General features: G+C 37.9%; 5 protein-coding genes and 1 non-coding gene across 6 annotated transcripts; 3 read left to right on the forward strand and 3 right to left on the reverse strand.

The window, feature by feature from the left end:
* Window positions 1-29: 29 nt before the first annotated feature.
* DFA_10968 (uncharacterized protein) lies at window positions 30-1,382 on the forward strand (the record flags this gene model as incomplete). Its single annotated transcript, XM_004351166.1, has 1 exon — window positions 30-1,382. The coding sequence occupies one exon, from the start codon at window positions 30-32 to the stop codon at window positions 1,380-1,382; it is 1,353 nt and encodes a 450-aa protein (XP_004351218.1).
* Window positions 1,383-1,606: 224 nt separating this feature from the next.
* DFA_10969 (uncharacterized protein) lies at window positions 1,607-4,027 on the reverse strand (the record flags this gene model as incomplete). The annotated part of the gene is made up of 4 exons (XM_004351167.1): window positions 1,607-2,225; window positions 2,295-2,742; window positions 3,483-3,501; window positions 4,004-4,027. 4 exons carry the CDS (start codon window positions 4,025-4,027, stop codon window positions 1,607-1,609), a joined length of 1,110 nt encoding a protein of 369 aa, XP_004351219.1.
* Window positions 4,028-4,079: 52 nt separating this feature from the next.
* Window positions 4,080-7,646, forward strand: DFA_10970 (uncharacterized protein; the record flags this gene model as incomplete). The annotated part of the gene is made up of 8 exons (XM_004351168.1): window positions 4,080-4,205; window positions 4,273-4,708; window positions 4,791-4,866; window positions 5,187-5,368; window positions 5,584-5,896; window positions 5,983-6,833; window positions 6,901-7,381; window positions 7,451-7,646. 8 exons carry the CDS (start codon window positions 4,080-4,082, stop codon window positions 7,644-7,646), a joined length of 2,661 nt encoding a protein of 886 aa, XP_004351220.1.
* A 277-nt stretch (window positions 7,647-7,923) lies between these two features.
* DFA_10971 (uncharacterized protein) lies at window positions 7,924-8,706 on the forward strand (the record flags this gene model as incomplete). The annotated part of the gene is made up of 1 exon (XM_004351169.1): window positions 7,924-8,706. The coding sequence occupies one exon, from the start codon at window positions 7,924-7,926 to the stop codon at window positions 8,704-8,706; it is 783 nt and encodes a 260-aa protein (XP_004351221.1).
* A 302-nt stretch (window positions 8,707-9,008) lies between these two features.
* On the reverse strand, window positions 9,009-15,878 carry DFA_10972 (uncharacterized protein; the record flags this gene model as incomplete). The annotated part of the gene is made up of 7 exons (XM_004351170.1): window positions 9,009-9,086; window positions 9,223-10,655; window positions 10,938-11,216; window positions 11,340-12,963; window positions 13,710-14,225; window positions 15,584-15,663; window positions 15,854-15,878. The coding sequence occupies 7 exons, from the start codon at window positions 15,876-15,878 to the stop codon at window positions 9,009-9,011; spliced, it is 4,035 nt and encodes a 1,344-aa protein (XP_004351222.1).
* DFA_10973 lies at window positions 14,640-14,712 on the reverse strand. The gene has a single exon. It is a non-coding gene; the product is annotated as a tRNA-Met (tRNA).
* Window positions 15,879-15,902: the final 24 nt, after the last annotated feature.

Here is a 15,902-nt window from a genome sequence, read left to right on the forward strand (position 1 = left end):
TCATTTAATTATATAATTTTTTTATAATTATGAAATATGAACCAACAAATAGAGTCATTTTGGATAAAATCAAGGTATTTTTAAACAAAACCTTGAATCAAAATAATAATAATAATAATAATAATAATAATAATAATAGTAAAAAGAATGAAAATGATAGTAGTAACCTTGAATCATCAAACCATGGTGGTGGTATGATGATAACAAAGAAATATGATTGGAGCTTTACTGAAAAAGCATTGGCAAGGAGGTCTGCATCTGAAAACATCGATAAATATTCACATAATCAAGAACCCTATTCTTCACCAACTACCACTCTTTTCAATAATAATAGTAGTAATAATAACACTCCCTCTTTACTAGTATCATCCAATTCTTCATCAACCACCACCACTACTAGTACTGCCAATAGTCCATCAACAACATCAACACAATCTTCACCAACCTCTGCCTCTAATAATGACCATACTATTGATAATATGACAATTAAAAGTCAAAGTATATGTAGTAGTAGAAGTATAAGTGTATACTCTAGTTTTGGTAGTCTAATGTTTGAATCGTCGACAACAACAGCAACTAATGGTAATAAGGAAAAAAAATTAAAAAAGAGTCGGTCTGTTTGTGATGTTAAACCACAACAACAACAACAACAAGAAGAAACAATGGTCCAAAAGATTAAAACTGATGAAGAATATTATAAAGAATATCAAGATCAATATTATCAATATATAATATTAAAACAACAACAATTAAATCAAGCTAAATTATTAGAACAACAACAACAACAACAACAAATAGAACAACAACAACAACAACAATATAAATTAAATGAAGAATGGTTTAGAGATCCAGAAGATTGGGAAATTAATTTAAAATATTTATATAAATGGAAATGGAGAGAAGAAATGAAAATTCATTTTAAAAGATATAGAAAATTAAGGTCTACAATTAATCCTACTCTTTTTAATCAAGAACAAAAGGAAATCAATCAAGAAGAGGATGAAGAAATCCATTTTCCATTACCACATGACCCAGAATATTTGGATCAATTACTTGTCAATTTGGATCAAATCATTTTAGAAAATCAAGTATTGGAATCTTTATCGGATCATTTTGATATTGATTTTGATGACAATTATGAAACTTTAAATCAAATCGATCATATTTTAAATACTAGCAGTAATAGTTTATCTTTTGTAAATAATATCAATGTTTCTTATTTTAATGACATTGACAGCAATAATAATAATAATCAAAATTCACAAATTCAATTTGACATTAAAGATTTAATAGAATTACGCGAATCTTTAGATGATTCCTTAACATTGGATGTTCCATTTATTAAAAGATGGGATTCTAATATGCCAATACTTTCCGATTAAATGAAATAAATTTAAATTAAATTATTATAAAAACAAACAAACAAACAAAAAAAATTCAAAAAGTATATAAATAGCTACCACAGTTATTCTTTCTATTCTTTGACATGTAAATGAATCCATTCGATCCCAAAATGACATGAATATAATCAATAATACAAGTGAAAATAAAAAATGATTATTTATATTTATTTATTTTTTTTTGTTTTGTTTTTTTTTAAAAAGATTTAGATTGTTGGATAAGTAGCCATTGTAGCAATACCACAGTTATTCTTTCTATTCTTTGACATGTAAATGAATCCATTCGAACCCCAGTCTGACCCCCACGAGTTCTTTACAATGTAGTATTCATTGTTCTTGGTATCATCGTGGATAAAGGAGACCTTGTTTTCAAAGTTTGATTCTGGGTTACCCTTTCCAAAACCAACAGCCAAGACACCATGATCCAATTGAGAGGAAGAGCATTCAGGTGCGTAAAAGATACCAGACTTGTAGAATCTGAATGATCTTGGTGAGGCATCGATGGCAACAGAGACTGGACCAACATTACGAAGAACAGTTTCCAAGTGTTTTTCATTTCCAGCACGGATGTTTTGGTGGTCGCTAATAGAGGTGACAGCATTGGTAGAGTTAAACATACAAGCAGATGTATCAGTGGTGGTGTATGGGTAGGCTTCTTCAGATTCAAGACCTCCAGCATCAATAACATAGTCAAAGGCCAATGTCATTAACCCTCCATTACATCCGTTATTACCGTAACGCTTTGAACAATCAACAAGTTGTTGTTCAGATAATGAAATCATTTCACCAGTCTTGATTGCATGAGCTCCTTCAATTGCTCCAGTTCTAAAAAAATTAAAAAAAAAAAAGAATATGAATAAATGATCAAATTTGATTTAAAGAGTTTATACATACGAAGAGAATGACCAACAAGAACCACATTGACCTTGATTTTTAACGTGAGAGACAGCACCTTGTTTTCTCCAATCGACGTTGGGATTATCCTTGACGTTGCTAAAGACAGACTTGATGTGACCAAAATCTCTTTCGTCGGCATGATTGAGACCAACACGGAGAGCACCATTGACCTTGGTTCCGAGGTATAAACGTTGGTATTCCTTGTCGGTCAAATCGGCCAAGGTGTTCAACTCGAGCTTGTGATCGACCGACTTGTCATTCCATGTCTTGATGTAATCCATGTTCTTTTTGAAAATGTCAAAACGATTGAGGAATTCATGGGATTCATAGTTTTTCTCAAACTGACCAACCCATCCCTTGAATTCAGTGGTGTATTGTTCGTGGGAAAAGAGGGCTGTTGGTTTTGATCCCAAAGCTCCTCCTAAAAATGTTACACAAAATATTGCTAATAAAACAAAAATAAAAATTCTCATTGTTATAAAAAAATTTTAAATTGATAGAGTGAGTGAATTGATGTACAAAGATTAAATAGTAATAGTGATAATAAAAATTGATTGGGAATATAGAAATATTTATATATATACAAAAAAAAAATATAAAACTTTTATATTATTATTTAATATTTAAATATTTGAATTGTGAATAAGATGATATGTTTTAACAAATGAATTGTTAGATGTTTAAATAGTTGACTGTCATGTTGACGAGTAAAGGATTTTTAAAAGCTGGTATTACTCCCAGGAGTTTGAGTTGGTATGTGATGTTTTTTTTAATCTCTTCTGTCTCTGCCTGTACAACTCACTTGCTCCTGGAATAGTGGGTTTTAATCTGTTTGAATTGTTTTTTAAATTAATATTTTTAAAAATCATACTACAATGGTGAAATTAAAATTATCAACAACTTTTTTTGACCCAGTACTGTTATTACTGTATGATGATTTCAGGAAGAGAAAAGTTTTTAGAACTGTGTGTGATTAGGGCTCTTTCCTCTTGTAAAATTACTGTTTTGAAAAAATGTCGTTTTTTTTCAACGTAATTGCTGGTGCATGAATCGTAGTCCTGAATGCCAGGGGACAAGTTTGATGAAAAGAAAATCAACTAGTAGTTTAATTGATATTCTTTTTTTTTCGAGAGTATTGTGTGTTCTTTAGTTCATTGTTTAAAATTTTAATTTATTTAAATTTACTTTTTGATCTTACACTCTTCTGATCATCAAAAAAAGAAATAAAACAAAATATCATATCAATCTATCAATTTAATAAACATTGGAGGGTTTTATTGGGCAGTTTAGTGACGACTCGCCCATTTCCTAATTCATTCAAAGATAAAGAGAGAGAGAAAGATTTTTTTTTTGGGGTAAACTGATACATTTTTTAAGTTTAGTGTACGACCTCCCCCATTTCCTATATTCAACTCTAGAAGGCTTCATATCATTTACAAACAATACATGAAACAAATTTCTTGCACTCCCACACAAGGATTAATTTTTTTAATTTTATTTTTTCATGTACAGTAGAATATATAGATAGAATAGATAATTTGTTATTTAGCTAAATACAAAAGTTAACCAAACAAAGATGGGTGGTTGTCTCTACGAATCAACAAAAGCTCTTTGCATCCTCTCTCTGATGTCACATCAAGAAAGTGGTTTTCGAGGCTGTTGGGGGGTTTGATCGATCAATAGTTGGTTGAACCCAATCAATACACTAAATGATCATAGACGTATGTCATTTCGAAAGGGATTCAACCTATCTTTCTTTCCCCAACAACAACAACAAATAGAATGATGACAACATCAACAACAACAACAACAGTAGGTTGTACTAAGATAGCATCATCACCAAGTCAAAATGAATCATCATTCTTTATTGTTTTACTTTATTCTTTTGTTGTAGTAGTAGTAGAAATGGTAAGTTAAAATAGATATCTATAAAACCCAATAATCGATTTGATTATTTACCTTGTTATTATTATAGCCTAAAGTAAAAAAAGTAAAAGTAAAAAAAAACATTGGATTCATTAGTGATACCAAGAATACTCAGTTTAATGAAGTTCTTGGACTACTCCAAGAGACACCATTATCAATTAAAGAGTTGTTCCCTCAAAATCATTCACTCAACAATGTAATCATACTCACTTGTACACTATCAAACGATGGGTTATCTCACCTGCCCATAAATAATAATAATAAAAAGAAGAAGAAGAAGAATAATAATAATGATAATTCCAAAATTTTTAATGAAATGGAAAAAGAATACAATAACCAACAAAAAGACAATCAAGATATTGATCAAGATGATGATGATGATGAAGAAGGAGTAAAAATTGATAAGGAATCGATTATCAAAGAAATTCAAAGTGAAGAGGAAAAGATTGCAAAAACTAATTCCAAATCCAATTTCTATTTATCTCGTATGTTTTATAAAAAAATATTAATATTATTCCATTTCTTATTTGTTTATTAATATTTATTTTTTTTTATTTTTTTTTTTAGTTTCAATTATATTAAAAATTCCACAATTATCAACAAGATCAAAATTATTGGAATATGCTGACAATAGATATGGATTGTTTTTATTCTATAAAGACATTAAAATTCTTTTGGTCAAGGAAGAAGAATTCTCTCCAGAGTCATTCCTCTCTCTTGTCATTCAACAGATCAATTGGGTGATATCCATTTTTCAATTTGATATCCATTTTTACAATGCACCAAAACTCCCCATCGAGTCGATATTCAAATCATTTTATATTGGTTCTATCTATGGTCATTCAATACTGTCTCGGACCTGGCCCAACTGAAAAAACGAGCCAAGGAGTTTTTCAAAGATCCAATCCTTGTCAAATTTCCCCAAGAATCAATATTGATTTGGCTCAAAACGATTATCAAAAGTTCATATTCCTACAAACAAGCATCAAAGGTTCTTTATTTATCATACAATAAAATAAGACAATTGGCTGGATCTGAATCCTTATTTGTAGACTTTGGGCTATTGCTTCAACACTTTGGCAACCACAGTGCAAAATTTTTGTGGATGCAAGATTGCGGTGACACTTGCATCAACGATAAAAGTGGTATTTTTGCAATTGGAGTCCATATGGATGAAAAAAAGGCAAAACTTGACCACTTTTCCTTTTTCATTCAATGCCCATCAAAGAGATATAGAATCGTTAATATCTCATCCATCTTTAACGATCACTTTGACATTCCTCGACTTGGCGCATTTGATTGTCACAAATTGAAAACAAAATTTCCCCCTTGGTGAAAAATCTTCTCAAAACATATACAGAGTCGGCTCATCAACATTTTGAAACAGTGGAAACGGTATATGAGAAGAGAAATGAAAAAGATCCTCTTTTTGATTCATTCTTGTCTCGCCCAACGACTCAGTTTATTTGTTGGGCTCGTGAAAGTACAGATCGTCAAGTCCAACTTGGAAATGGTCTTTTATCACAATACGTTGCCAATTTAAACAACCTAAATTTGATCTATCAAGATCGTATCGATGGTTTGAAACTATCTGCCGAAACCAAAAAAAAATTAGAGGTTATTTTTGGTACTGAAGTAGTTTCTTCTTTTAATAATTCTCTATCAAATCGAAAGTATGAAAAAAGAAATAGAAAATTCAAACAAAAAGATTATCTTTTGTTGTTTCTTTTTATTTACCTTTTTTGTTTTTTTTTTTTAGACAAATGGAAATACTTTTAAAAGATTTAAAAATTGGAGCATTCTTGTCTGTTGCAGCATTTAATAGGTTAACACGAAACTGGTCAGAATATAAGGACATTTTGATACCTTTGTTTATCGAAAAAAAAATCAGGTTGGTCATTGCCGATCCAGATATGAAAGCGTTAAATATTTGCAACCCAATCATAATGGATTTTGGTAATCAAACTATATCATCTATTGGATCAACAGAATCGACAGCCACATGGAAACAAGTTTGTGAAGAATTGGCCAACAACTTTGATCGTTACTATGCTTCTTCTTACGAACATGGTGTTTATGGAAGTAGAGGCTCATCGTTGAATGCCCATGTCAAGCCACACGGTCCAGAACTCAATCTCAAGAGATGTTTAATCGAGGATATGTCTGCGTATATCCAGCCAGATGAATGGGACAAGACCAAGGTTGTTTTATTGGAATTGTCAAGAACATCTTTTCATGGCACCTTGTCCTCTAATGATGGAGACTCTGCAACATCCCAATCTCAAGCATTGAACATGTTAAACGCAAACATTCTCAATAGTCATTGTCAAAGTTTGCAACGTGTTGGAGTAATGGTTCACAAAACCAAAGTTCAAGTTGACACTGACACTTTGGAATCTATCAATAGTCCTCTGGTCAACAAAATTGTCGAACTTTTAAAGTCATTTGCCAAGGTCATTTGCCATGGTATTGCAATTGACAGATTGTTTAGAGATGCAAATGTTCTTTCTACCTTTTTCAAACATTTTGAAAAAAAGGTTTTAATTGTTTTATTATATCCACCAACTAGTTATTTTAAGACAATTAAATCAAACAAAAATCAATTAATTGGTAAGAAAAAAAAAATAGCAAATAATTGTAAATAATTAATTGTTAATTTAAATTATTATTATTTTAGAGAATTTATATTTAATGAATCAATTTGGTAGAGATGAAACCAATTTAATTGGAATGGAAGAATATTCAAATTCTTTACCACAAACTATTGCTGAATATTCGGAAATGGCATCAGACATGTTGCAAGATTTTGATTTGGAGAAAACAAAATCGTTTCCACTCTATTTTCCCACTCCGGTTACTCTGGAAAACCTCCCTCTTATTCTCACTGGTTGCCAAAAGAGTCAACAGTTTCGTCAATGTATGTCTGGAACTCAATATCTTGCTCATTTTCAATCATTAAAGCATACTCTTGGCGCAAACACCCAATCGCTTTTAAAACTTTCCGAGGTTGGTTATTCAAACTCACAATTTCAAAACGATCAAATCTATCAAAAGGTTTTGCGTGCTTCCTCTGCATCGGTCACTAGTCATGATGGTAAAGAAAATATCAATAGGAATTGTAAATCAAATTTTGTTGACAAAAATTTAAATAATATCAAGTATGTAAACAAAAAAAAAAAATTATAAAAATTAATTAAGTTTATATTAATATAATTTTAATTTTTTAGTGAATATAGAACCATTTTAAATCATTATTTGCAAGATGAATTTAAAAAAACTTTTACAACTGGACGTCGTGCAACCATCAGAATTCAACCCAACAACAAAACCAAATCATCAAAACGACCAATCATTATAGATATTGATAATGAAGATCTTAAGATCTTAACAATACACCATCATCAACAACAAAACAGCCAATAATTATAGATGTTGATAATCAAACAAATGATATTGCTTTGGATCAAGTAGATGATTCAAAAAGAATAGAATCACATGAAGTTTTGTGTAGCATCAAAAGAACAAAGATAGATGGTGTTTACATTCCACAAAAAGCTGTCGACGAATCTTTGGCAAAAGATTTACAACAAGGTTCCAATACCTACCAGCAAGAAGTGGATCAACTTTTTACAATCTTGAATCCCGCTGCAACCAATAATGACTTTAACTTGTCGTAACTCAACCACATTATCCTTTAAAAATGGAGTTGGATAATGATAATGCTAGCATGTTGATATCTACTACTTCCACCACCTCTACCAATAATATGGAGTTGGACAATGATAATGCTAGTATGTTGGCATTGACTACTTCCACCACCAACTCAAAAGAACCAAGTATCCCAATTGGTGACTCTCAACCTACATTATCCATTCAACCTACATTATCTATTCAACCTACATTACTCATTCCAAAACCCTCAACCATAGTTTTACCAAAGTTTTATCAAATAGTCCAAGTACGTCAGTATAAAACCAGTGACGTCAAGGACTTCAAAACCATTTTTGATCCACTTGGTATTCCATACAAAATAATGCTTGTCTATGACCCTCCAGGAAGCCAATTCACAAGGAGAACCAGCCTCGTTCTACTATTTGATAGTCTTGCAAACAGGGAATCTTTTGTCGCTACTGCTGACCCCAAAACAAAGAAATTATACAGTGTACACTGCTTGGATCCTCTAAAATCAATGTATTTCTACTCAAATTCGAATGGTCCAACTTTATATAGTGTTTTTAGTCAAAAGAATTTTCCAGGTTGTCAGTTACTTTATGCCACATTTGGTCTAAAAGAAGATGTCCTATGTTGTGTCCAATTCGATGGGGAGAAAGCTAGCATCGCCAAATCTGCCTGTTTTTCAAAAAAATCAGACATATCAAACAAGATTTCTGTCCTTCCTTTTTCCAAGGTCTGTGCTCAAGGCCCCTTTGGTTTTAGGGATATGAGTTTTTTAAAGGAAGTCCTTTCAGTAAATAGACAATAAATATGTTTGAATATTTCTTCAATTGAAAAAATATCCTTTGCATTTTTTCAAAAAAAAGGAAAGGAGAGGAAAGGAAAGGAGAGAGAGAGAGGAAAAAAAGGAGGGGAGAGAGGAAAAAAAGGAGAGGAGAGAGGAAAAAAAGGAGAGGAGAGAGGAAAAAAAAGGAGAGGAGAGAGGAAAAAAAGGAGAGGAGTGTAATATTGTGTATGGTGTATATAATATCTACTGCTAATAATGACAATGATGATAAACAAGATAACTAGATAACTGACAAGATACAATAAACTAGACTGAACAAGACTCTACACGATAGATATACAATTATAACTAGCTACACGAATTGGGGAAACAAGAATGATCCACCAAGCTCGTCGCGACTTCTATTTATTTGTGTTTTTCATATTTTATGTATTTTCGGAATGCAGGGTGAACCTTGTTCTCTGACACTCTCGCAGTGACACCAAAGGCATGCAGCGTACCACGCCTTCCTTCATTCCTTCTTATATTATTATCTACTTTAAAGTCCTTCCCCGAAGCTGGAGTATTGGCTAGCGAGGGAGAGTGAGCCTTGGCCGTGATGGATGGGGCAGGAGAAGGTGGTTTAGCAGTGGCGGAAGGAGAGACTGGTTTTTGGAGAATTCTCCGGAGCAGGATGGATGGTGGCAATGGTTTGGAAAGAACGGGGTTGGGTGTGGCGTCTGGAGCCTCGGTGATGACTGGAGATTGTGTAGTATTGAATACAGAGGGAACAAGGTTAACCGTGACGTTGGAGTCGGAAGAGTCGACGTGACCATTCGGTGTAGAGTTAAGGTTTAAAGTGGTGTCGTTTGAAAGTATGTCGGTTGTAGAGTCGTCGGTTGGACTCTTCTTGTTGGTGCTGTTGTGCATCGCATGCTCAGGGTTTAGCTGTTCAAACTCGTCGAGTATGTGTGTCGGTATTTGATCTCTAGTAGACCAGCGGTTGTTGTAGTTGTCGAGACCGGTCCACTTTACGAGATATTGTGGTTTGTTGTAATGCAACCTGAAATCGACAATGGCCTCTATGAGATGTTCCTCGATGAGACCAGAGGTAGGGATGGATACTTGATACGTGGTGTCGCTGAAACGGGATGAGTGGTGGAACGGTTTCAACAAAGAGGAATGGAAAACAGGGTGGATGGCCATAGTATCGGGCAACTCGAGCTTGTACGCTGACTTCTCATCGTTGTGGTTGGTTATGACACTGATAATCTTGAATGGACCTATCCACTTGTTGTACCATTTCCAACTGTGTCGACGCGAGTCGGCGGCAAGAGTGATATTCTTTCTGTTTAGTAGAACCATATCACCGACGTTGAGAGACTCTTGAACTTTACCACGGTCATGGTATTCCTTTTGGCTGGATTGGGCTTCGGCGAGACATTGAGTGGCATGTCTCCAAGACATGATACGGTTATCGATAAAGTCGTTGACGGCTGGTGTGTCAGAGTCGATGTCACTAGAAGAAAGTAAGCGAAGGGGGTTAATAAGCTCAAAACCATGAATGAGGTGGGCAGGGGAATGGTTGGAAGAGGAGTGGATGGTGGTATTGTATGTAAAAGCAAGAGTAGGTAACAATTCTACCCAATTGTCCATCTTGTAGTTGACGTGTGATCTCATCATTTCATTCGTCACCCGATTCATCCTCTCTGACTGCCCGTCAGTTTGAGGGTGAAAGGAGGACGAGAATGATAGTTTGGAACCAAGTAGTTTAAATAGAGCTTCCCAAAAGTTGGAAGTAAATTTAGCATCCCTGTCAGATACTATATTCAAAGGCAGACCATAGCGAAGATAGAATTGGTCGTAGAATAATACGGCGGTATCTTCTGCCGTTGCGTTGACGAAAGTAGGGATGTAGACTACGAATTTAGAGAACTTGTCAACAATTGTCAGTAATGCATTATGGCCGGTGCCTCTTGCTGGTGGGAGATCTACCATGAAGTCAAGTGTGACAGTGTGGAAAGGGCGATGTGGGATTGGCAGAGGGTGAAGTTTGCCCAACGCACCACTCGTCGGCGACTTGTTGCGCTGGCAAGACTGACAGGCAATCACGTACTCCTTGCAGTCCTCGTAGATACCACGCCAGTAAACCGACTGAGAGAGGTGCCAATAAGTCTTGTCGACGCCGAGGTGACCAGTATTGTGAGCCGCTTGAATGATATCTTTTCTCAGATCCGGGTCGTTTGGAATGCACAACCTGCGATGATCGTTACCTGTGAAATAAACTAATTTGTTTGTAGAAACATGAAAATGGAGACGGCTTTTGCCATTAATAATATCTGAATAAAATAAGTCTGATTTGTATCCTTTCTTGATACGATCGTTAAAGTGTGGATCAACTATCGGTGATGATATCGCCTCTTTGTAGTCGGGGCGACGCGAGAGAGCATCCGCCACAACATTGAGCTTACCAGGCTTATGCTTGAATGTATATCTAAACTCACCTATGAACCGGGCCCAACGACCAACCTTGTCATCGGTACCAACAGCGTCTTCAATTCGACTGATAGCAGTGTGATCAGAGAAAAGGATAAAGTCCTTGCCCACAAGGTAATGGCGCCACTTTTTGAATGAGTGGTATACCGCCAAAGCCTCCTTGTCACGCGTGGACATACCTCTCTCTGCTTTAGTCATTTTGCGCGATTCAAACGCTACAGGTCTACCATCTTGTTCGAGGACAGCACCGATCCCAAAGTCAGACGCATCAGTGGTGACGGTGAACGGGCCGTCCATATCTGGAATGAAGAGGGACGTGCACTCACAAAGCAACGACTTGATCTTGCCAAACGCGGCTGACAGCGAGTCGCTCCATGATAACGTCTTTTTCGTGGTGGCATCGTACAACGGGGCCGCGTGGTCGGCAAAGTGGTCGATAAAATTACGGTAGTAATTACACAACCCGAGGAAGCTTTGTAGTTCTGTGACGGTAGACGGTGTCGGCCAGTCCTTGACCGCGGCAAGTTTATCTGCAAGGGGACGGATGTACCCAGGAGTGATAAGGTGACCGAGGAACTCTACCTCCTTCACTAGAAACGATGACTTTGCTTTGTTGGCGAACAATTTGTTAGAACGTAGTCGGTCGAGAACTTGCTTGATGTGTTCGTAGTGGTCGTTTTCATTCTCTGAGAAGATAAGAATATCGTCGATATAAATAATTACAAAAGTGTCGAGAATGTCAGCGAATGCCGCGTTGATGGCACGAACAAAGGCGGACGGAGCATTACGTAGCCCGAAAGGAATGACAGTGTACTCGTAGTGACCAGACGGAGTACTAAATGCTGTTTTGTGGGTATGCTCATCCTTAATACGAATCTGATTGAAGCCGTCCTTTAGGTCGATCTTTGAAAAGATCTTGGCCTTTGCGATCTTCTCGATCAGTTGGTCGATTCTTGGTAACGGGAAACGGTCGGCCACCGTCTGCTTGTTTAGCGCGCGGAAATCCACGCACATACGGAGAGTGCCGTCCTTCTTTCGAACAAAGAGGACAGCCGAGTTGTACGGGCTCTTGCTCGGGGCGATCCGACCAGATGCGAGACCCTTCTCGACAGTGGTGAACATGACGTTATTCTCTTCCGATGAGAGGTGATTATTGCGGCGATAGACTGGCTTGGCACCATCCACCTCGACGATCTCCATGTCGTGCAAGCGGTGGTCAGCGAGGTAGTTTGGTAAAGCGTCTACCAAAACGTCTTGGTAGTCGGCGAGGAGTTTGGCGAACCGAGGGTTTGCCGACGAGACGCTGGCGACGTGGGCCAGGCCAGAGTTGGAAGAAGGGGAGGGATACAGTTTGACGATAAAGAATTCATCGACATCGTCGTCCACAAAGAGGCGTTGAATGGCCGAGACCGACAATTCGGGAATGACGGATTGGACGACGACATGAATGGGGGGTGGAACGGGTGGTGCGAGTGGCGACGAGGGGATGATAGGCGAGGTAACAGGTGGTGTGACAGACAAGACAATAGGCGGAATAACAGTTGAAACAATGGGTGGTGAAACAGGAGAAACAATAGATGGTGCAATAGGTGAAGCGGGTGGAGAGATAGAAGGAGTAACATGTATAGATGGTGCAACAGGTGAAACGGGTGGAGGGATATAAGGAGTAACATGTGCAGAGGGTGAAGTGGTGGTGTGAACAATAGGGTGGTCAAGTAAGGTAACCGATATAGGGCGAGATCCAGCCTGGGCGCAAGTGACAGGTGGCACCGGTACAGCGAGGGTGGCGACCGTGGCCGGGTCCTTGAAAGACAAAGTGCCAGCCGTCCAATCGATAGATGGATTGGTGGCCAGCAACCACGGCATGCCCAGTATAATCTTGTGTGGTGATTCCAAGATCAGAAAGGGCATGTTGACGCTACGTCCCATTACGCTAATGTCCAACGAGATGGAACCGTTGACATGGGTGTGGGAGCCATCAGCTAGCATGATGGGAATGAGTGACTTGGAATATGGAATGTTGTAGAGGCCTAAAATAGATGGGGAAATGACATTGACAGCTGCTCCGCTGTCAATGAGAGAGGGTGAATCAAATAATGAAAAGGATGTATCGACGTACATACATTTTATTGATCGAGAGATCGTCCCAACAAAGGGAGCAGGGGACGACACTAGTTTAAATTCGATGGGTTCTTTTTCTTTGACTTACGAGGGCAATCGATTGCAGTGTGCTTGTCAGACGAGCGGCAGAAGAAGCACAGTCGATGTGTCTTACAATAATCGTGGATGGCTGGAGTCATGGGGCCAGACAACGAGATGGCCGAGATGTCCATGGGAACGACCGTGGAAGGTGGGGCGACATTCTGACCGTAGTGGTGTTGGTCAGAGGCGATGCGGCAACAAACGGAGATGGTGTCGTCAAAGGTTTTTGGGCGGAACTCACCACCGAGCAAATTGAAAATAGACCTGACACCAGTCGAGAGACCATGGAGGTACCGGTCGATACGGTCGTCCTCCGACATGGATGGGCAGTTCGAAACTAGTTCTACAAACGTGCTAGTGTACTCTTGTATGCTGAGTTTATCTTGAGATAATTTCCATAGCTTGGCACGCGCCACATCGGCGGCGTTGACTGGGGAGAATCTGTTCTTGAGAGCCGACTTGAACGCATCCCAAGAATTTATGGATGCCTCGACTGAGATGAACCAAGACGAGGCAGGGCCTGTCAAGAAAGATCTGGCGAACGGGATCCTCTCGTCGTTCGGCGTTTTGTAATAGTTGAACTGGTTTTCGACGGCAGCGATCCATTGGCGCATGGAAGAGGCATCACCGTTGAACGGAGGAGGAGCACCTAATTTGAGACGCTTACCAGGAACAGGCGCTGGTGCTATAACCGGTGAAGGTGCTGAGGCTTGGGCAACGAGACGGTTAATAACAGCGTGTAGCTCATCGAACTTAGCTTGTTGTGTTGCACTCATGACCGACTGTAGTGCAACAAACTCCTTTTGGAGTGACTCTTTCTGTTCTGCTGAGAAACCTGACATGACAATGACAACAATAAACAACTATATATAAAAAGGAAACGATGATGTGATGAATGAACGAGCAATTGACCGATAGACAAAAGCTACCAATGTAATATTGTGTATGGTGTATATAATATCTACTGCTAATAATGACAATGATGATAAACAAGATAACTAGATAACTGACAAGATACAATAAACTAGACTGAACAAGACTCTACACGATAGATATACAATTATAACTAGCTACACGAATTGGGGAAACAAGAATGATCCACCAAGCTCGTCGCGACTTCTATTTATTTGTGTTTTTCATATTTTATGTATTTTCGGAATGCAGGGTGAACCTTGTTCTCTGACACTCTCGCAGTGACACCAAAGGCATGCAGCGTACCACGCCTTCCTTCATTCCTTCTTATAAGGAGAGAGGAAAGGAAAAAAATGGAAAAAATCTGCCTGAAGGGAGGATTGAACTCCCGACCTTAGGATTATGAGACCTACGCTCTGCCAGCTGAGCTATCCAAGCATTATGGATATGAGCCATTTTCAGAAATTCCCGCCTCGTTCGGCGCCCCTCAAAAAAAAAAATGCAGCGAGTGGGAAAAGCTTACCCAACCCTACGACGTCAGCAGAGAGGCTGTACCCAAGCCAGCAATGGAACCAGACAAAAGAGGAAGAGTACCTCTCAAACAAGTGTACCTCCAAAGGCTAACCATAGCCAACGAAAAGTGGAATGTGTACGACCCGACCCCAGGCCAAAAGATCTTAGCAACCGACGACAGAGTGTATCCAATGAATGCACTAGCTGCTCTCTCTACCATCGTACTACCAAAGGGTCGAGATCTGGTTTGGAAGTATGTAACCAAATGTCTCCCGCTCGTCAGGGGTGACCCAGTCGCTTCAATCTGTGTATCGTGTGGCAAAGATGAATCTTCCAAGCATTTGTTCTTTCAATGCAAGGAGACCACACTACCAGTAAAGTTACTGAAAGAGGTTACTGCTGCCAACAACATTACACCACCAGTTTGGGACATCACCCTCCTCAACCTCAAACAAACTCCAATGACTATAAACTTGGTCGCTGCAACACTAGAACGAATATGGTTCCGACGTAATGATCTACGTCACCAAAGAGATGAACCTTTCACTGAACAATACCTGCGAGCTAGATTGATAAGTGATATGCGACATATTATAAAAGTAAACTGGGACAAGACGTTAGAATTATGTAATCGATGGCACTTGGCTCTAATGAACCAAACCGATGAATCAGTAATACATACGATTACAGAACGAATACAAACTATCATCCTTCGATTCTCCTCCAACTACAACCATCCTACTGTCTACAAGATCGCACTACCTAGTCATTTGGAGAGGTACAAGACTCTGCGTACACTACATCTATAATCGATCACCTCAACCTCATTCTTCACATCCTCCTCAACACCTTCATCTTCTTCTATTCTCTCTTCATCTATCAATAATAATATTAATAATATAATAATTTACTAAATAATAATAACATAGAATAATTATATAACACAATATTACAGCCTATAGTGCTGAGAAAAAAAAAAAAAAAAAAAAAAAAAGCGATATCTTTAACCAATTTATCTTTAGAACAAGCAACAATCCAAAACAATCCAACATGCTTGACACTATACAATAAGATACATGATCAACGTCCATATAACATGTATCATAGACATGGAC

Source organism: Cavenderia fasciculata (genome assembly GCF_000203815.1).
Source record: "Cavenderia fasciculata unplaced genomic scaffold Scf_EUAJFUG02G6ADK-5, whole genome shotgun sequence".
NCBI classification, from domain to species: Eukaryota; Evosea; class Eumycetozoa; order Acytosteliales; family Cavenderiaceae; genus Cavenderia; species Cavenderia fasciculata.